General features: G+C 38.0%; 1 protein-coding gene across 1 annotated transcript; it reads right to left on the bottom strand.

Moving 5' to 3' along the window:
- Window positions 1-574: 574 nt before the first annotated feature.
- Window positions 575-1,141, bottom strand: LOC141608441 (uncharacterized). Its single transcript, XM_074427797.1, has 3 exons — window positions 939-1,141; window positions 733-859; window positions 575-622 (listed from the first exon to the last, which is right to left on the bottom strand). The coding sequence occupies exons 1-3, from the start codon at window positions 1,109-1,111 to the stop codon at window positions 575-577; spliced, it is 348 nt and encodes a 115-aa protein (XP_074283898.1). The 5' UTR covers window positions 1,112-1,141.
- Between the last annotated feature and the right edge of the window lie 4,643 nt (window positions 1,142-5,784).

The raw sequence follows: 5,784 nt of genomic DNA, 5'->3' as shown, positions 1-5,784 counted from the left end.
GTCCGGTGGCAATGGTCGACTCATCTCCGCTTGGAAATCACGCTGAAAAAAATAGAAAATCGTCGAAATGATATATATATACCTATCTTTATAAGAAAGAGATTATCGTTCTTTGTAATAAAAATAAATATTAAATTAAATACAAGAATTTACCTCAATCTCAGCTGCTCGAGGGTTAACCCACTCGCCCTTCTTATTTTTCTTCGTCTTCATGAACATCTTGTGGGGGGTGGCCTCTTGACCCTGAAATTAGTATGGAAACAAGTAAAATCAAGTATATATTTGTCAATCATATATATTAACCACTTTTTAAAAGCAATATAAACAATACTTACCAATTCCTTGAAAGCATCGGAGCAACTCTTCCGACCAAGAGTGTGGGTGCCCAATGCTTTCCCATCTTTCCCACCCGACTTCCTATTTGCCGTGTTGATTTTCGAATGTTTGGCAAAAGTAGGATCATTTGGCCTATTCCTAAGGTTCTCCAACCAAGTAGCAGACACCCACTTTGGCGGTTTCTTGTTATATTTTAGTCCATTAATAAGAGTGGTAATTCGCCTCGTTACCCGCTTTGCTACTCGGGAATAGGATCATACTCGGGATCGATGGATCTTACATGACTCTGTTTCAAAAACAAATGTGAAATTAGTTATATAAAACTTATGAAAATTCTTATAAACTTAAGAAAATTATTATAAACTTAAGAAAATTATTATTGAAAAACATAATTACCGCAAAGTAACTCCACATCTTCTGACGCTGTGCGTTACTCGCTTCACCCCACCTAGTGAAGTACTCATCTCCTGTGTTACGGGTGAACGACCAAGTAACATATTTCTTGATTGGTTCGTCATCCCACCTGAAAAATACACAAATATTTGAAATTAAAACTGTAAATGTTAAGTTTTTTAAAACTTAAAAAATTAACATAAAATTACCAAAAATGATCTGGCCGAGCACGGGCCGCTGAGAGAGTCACCTGCATGTTCTCCTGTCTTCGTGATGGAGGTTCAGGATCTTCCTCATCCTCAACCTCGTCGTCCTCCCGATTCTGTTGAGATGCATTTGCCTTACTATTGCTCCCAATCAAACGGCGAAAAATGTTCGGCATAATCACTGCATGAAAACAATTCAAATTGTTAGTTCAAAGAAAAAATCGTTAGTTCAAAACATCCATTTCTGCAGGGTATATATATAAAAATTGAAACAAACACTAACTATGGAAAACTGTGAACTAATTACCACTTGCCTCTTCTTTAATGCATTTTATTTGCTGAATTGAGAGGTTTCTTATGACCAAACCTTGGAAATTGAAACACACTATTGATGTTAAGCTAAAACGACATGTATAAAACAAAAAACCAAATAGGCTAGAACGACAAGTAATAAAAAACGGAGAGCAAATTTTATTGAATGTTTAATAATTGTACAATTACAACTAGTCCTCCTCACTATCACTATCACTACAAATCAAAACAGGTTCATCTTCTGAAAAAAGCACTCCTACTTCTTCCTCTGATTCCTCATTTTCGTATCTAATAAGTTCTTCAACTTCATCTTCATCCCCTTCTTCTCCGACGTCTCTGTCATATTCCCCTTGACCTCTTTCCACTGTCACTTCGTATACATCTTCATCCTCTATATCTTCCAACAAAATCGGTGAAATTGAGTGATCATTCACAACCACATCTTCTTGAAAGACACTTTCTTCAATAGGACCATCAACTTGTGATCTTGCCTTGGTTTTAAAAACCGCGGACCACTGAATACCTTGATTACCTTTCTTAATGGTTGGATAAGGAGCATAACAAACTTGATCGACTTGAAAAGCTGCCACAAATGGGTTATGTCCACGAAGTTTCTTTTTCTCGTTTACATCTACAAGTCCATAAACCTTATGGATACTAAGTCCTTGTGGGGAATTATCAATCCAATCACATTTAAACAATATAACCCTATAAACCCTTTGCTCGGCATAATAAGAAAGCTTAATTACTTCATTTAGGGTTCCATAGTAGTCCAACCCTTGATTGAATTCACGAAACCCCATTGCTTAACGTAGACTTCGAAACATCAACTCCCTCCTTATAAGCTCGATACTTATAGCCGTTGATGGAATACCGTCTCTAAGACTTCACCATGTTACTAGGACCCAATGCTAAAGCTATTATTAGACGATCCTTCAATCTATGAACCTATGAATAAAAAAATGTTAATTAAGTTGTTATATTTTTTTCAATATCTAATAAGAAATCTAAATGTATAGTTCAATTTCAAAGAAAATGTATCATCACTTACTTGATTTCGGAACCATTTCGGAAAACTTTTCTCATGTGATGCCCAAACATCATCAGAGGATGTGACATCAGGAAAATTGATTTTGATATGTGCCTCAAATTCCCTATAAGTAGGAAAACATGTTTTAGTTATGTATTAATTACCTATAAATTCGATCTAATTTGATAATTAAAAAACAATTGAGTAATGATGAAGTATTAACTTACTTTTCATAAGTATCTAAAAAATCTCCACAGTTCCTTATCACATAAAAATGAGCTTCTTCATACTCTTTCTCAGTTAAGTACCTCTCTATACATTTTCCGGTTGTAGTTCCCATGTCATCATTGAATAACTCAGGTAACTTAGATTTCAACTGGTCATCGGAATTTACACCAACATCTAAGTCTTTTGCTTTTGTGTCAATGTGATCTTGAAATAAAAAAAGAAAGTAAATTTGAAATTTCCTCTAACAAAAAAGCGTTGCATATTGAACCCTCCACCCGAGCTTTGTTGCCAATCTTTTTTTTTTGTATGATTAAGAAATCTCTCAAATGGATACATCCATCGATATTGAACAGGTCCTCCAACTTTCGCTTCATAAGGTAGGTGAAGAGGCAAATGCTCCATGGAATTGAAAAAAGACGGGGGAAATATCTTCTCTAACTTGCATATTATCTCCGCAATGTTTGACTCCAGACGTTCCATAGAATCAACTCTAATCGTAGAAGTACACAGGTCTCTAAAAAATTGGCTTATCTCAGTGTGGACAGCGGGCCGCCCACGTGGGCGCTTGGTGAAGGTCGAAAAACAAGCGTTTGCATTTTGTAAGGAGTCGCCACCAATTTTTATGGGAAATTGGAACCGTTCGAATACCTCGTGTCATGTCAAGACACAAAGTAGTGACATGAACACTAAGCAATCGTTACCCTTAGCATTCTATGTCTAGAATGACTCTCGTGGATGCCAATGAACACGGGTGCTCATGGAGATCTGGAGTAAGGGGTGAGGGTACGTATTAGGAAGCTCTTTTGATCGAACACCTAATCCCGCCCGCCTCGATAGCGGCCTCTACTAATGATTAGGGAAGTTATTCGTACTTGATATATCGTCGGCTATATGCATGCAATGCAACATCCAATTTTTAATCCTAGCATGTGAGAATTAGACTAAGTCGGTTGACACGTAATTTAGCATACAATTGGGTCGAAGTAGGATTTAATGTTGATTTACATGTGGAAACATACAAACAATAAAAGAAATACAACAAAAGAAATACAATAATGGAAATTACATTAATTACAACGGATAGGCGATTTATGTCGAAAATACCTTTAAAACGGATAAATTGAGAAAAAGAATAAAAGAACAAAAGAAAGAATTAAATAAATCAACGGACAGGAATTAGCGTGATATTATGGATAATAGTTAATTAAACGTAGACTAATTAAACTAGGTCAAGGCAGAAACGGAGTTCAGGGACAGAACTCATCCAGGAACAGGCGCAGCAGAGCTGCGTCCTTTGGAATAGGCGCAGCAGACGCTGCGTCTGTTCCCTGGCTCAGTTCTGGCTGTGAAGCCGTAATTGCAAGCCGTTAATGTCGATTGATAATTTAAAGGATTAATTGATGATATTTACTCGGATGAAAGTGATTAACAGATTAATTACATGTGAATGATGGTCATAAAAGCGATAAACATGAATGATACGGATGTAAACGAATTAATTACATGAAATTATGATGAAAACATTAATGAGTCCTCTGTTGAAATAGGTCAATTAGGCTAAATATGACGGATACACAACGAATATGTGAATAAGCAGATGAAAACTATATCAATGATGAATTCCAGAAACTCAATATGAACAAATTGAATCTCTAAAATCCGGGTTTGAATTTAATGACGAAAACCCGCAAATATGAATTAATTAGGATTTAAGTCGGATTTATGATAAACAAAACATATTAATGAATGATGATTAAAATATACATGTGAATTATCAGTGACGATTATATCAAAGAATTAACGGACGAACAAATAACAAATAAAAATAAGCGAATTACAGAGGACGAGGAAGAAGAAAAGAAGCAGGAACTGCGGCAGCCTCACGAAGAGGCGCAGCAGAAACCGCGCTCCTTCGAAGAGGCGCATCGATTCTTTGCGTCTTTTCTCGACGTCTCATCTCTGGAAATCCGCAAAAACAGAGTTTTAAAGCACGGTTTTAGAAATCGGTTTTAATGGTGTTTTCGACATAAATCTCACAATGGTGATACGATAAATAAAATACAATAAATAAAAGAGGAATTATACACCCTCAGACTTACATGTTGACGGAACGAGATGAACTAAGATATCGACTAGTGAATGCTCGACGCGAATGCAAAGAGAGTGCCCTCGTAAGAGGAAAACGATTGATTAATTAAGTTGATTGAGTGTAGTTGGTCAAATTGGTCGGTCATGCAACGGAGAGGCTGGTACCCGGAAAGATCCGAGCTTACGTGGTCGAAAGTTCAAGCACGTAGGCGCCAATTAGTAAGAACAAAGTCTAGAATGCAAAGGGAGAAGAGAAGGGCGGACACTCGCGTGAGAAATATGAGGAACGAAAGCTCCTATTTATACTAATCACGTGAAGGAATAGGGTTTCGGAGACTCTTTGGTAGTGAATCTCGGAAAGATATGAAAAAGATACGTAAGACATGCAGAAAAGGGCCTGGGAAGAGGCGCGCAGCCCACTGCGTCTCTTGGAAGAGGCGCAAAGACTGCTGCGTCTATTCCAGGAGGTTTCCTCCTTTGAAGAAAGATTTCGCGTTTGAGTTATGGTAGGATGGAAATAATTCGATTATCTTATGAATATTACGGGATATTATTTGCCAAAAGATAAAATTTATGAAATATGGAATAGAAATATCCGGAACATTCCAGAATATTCCGACTCGGGATTTAACAGATTATCGAGAAAATGGAGACGGTTTTTGACCCGGACCGAATGTACTCTAATTATGCCAAAACGACCGTATCGGGACGTAGATAACAACTAAGAGGTCGACATTTAATATTTGAGCAATCACTTGACGATAATCTTACGAATTGTCACAAATCGTTCCGCGTATCAAACATGCGGCCCAATCATCACCGGGTGGTTTTGCGGGAGGTGCGAAACGAGGTATCTCTGAGCCCCCACTTTGACCGAGGCTTGGACAAGGCGAAAGTCAAAGTATAGCCATCAGTTCAATCGAAGATTACAACCTGACGACTATGGCGACGCGAGGCGCTCAAGGGGTCGAACCAAGGACCTGTCGTCGGGAACATTTTAGAGTCCTTTCGACTATCGGGAGGGTCGTTTAAAGTCCATTAGACTACGTAAGGAAGCTCGCTTGACCATAAGAAGAAATCATACCGAGATTTCTTCTCGAGAACGACACCGGCCGATCTCCGCTGGGAAACAAGAAATATTGAAAAGCAGGACGGGGCGTCGGAAAGCTGGGGAATCCGCTTGCGTCAGTC

Source organism: Silene latifolia, chromosome 10 (genome assembly GCF_048544455.1).
Source record: "Silene latifolia isolate original U9 population chromosome 10, ASM4854445v1, whole genome shotgun sequence".
NCBI classification, from domain to species: Eukaryota; Viridiplantae; Streptophyta; class Magnoliopsida; order Caryophyllales; family Caryophyllaceae; genus Silene; species Silene latifolia.
Note: the sequence above shows the minus strand (reverse complement) of the source record. Positions and strands in the feature narration are given on the sequence as shown.

What these genes read in the sequence shown, in the direction of transcription:
- LOC141608441 (XM_074427797.1), bottom strand. Translation starts at nt 1,111, where the DNA reads ATGCCGAACATTTTTCGCCGTTTGATTGGGAGCAATAGTAAGGCAAAT. An exon ending in GCTCGGCCAGATCATTTTTG is followed by an intron (nt 860 to 938) that starts GTAATTTTATGT and finishes TGTATTTTTCAG; the next exon opens with GTGGGATGACGAACCAATCA. An exon ending in AGATGTGGAGTTACTTTGCG is followed by an intron (nt 623 to 732) that starts GTAATTATGTTT and finishes TTTTTGAAACAG; the next exon opens with AGTCATGTAAGATCCATCGA.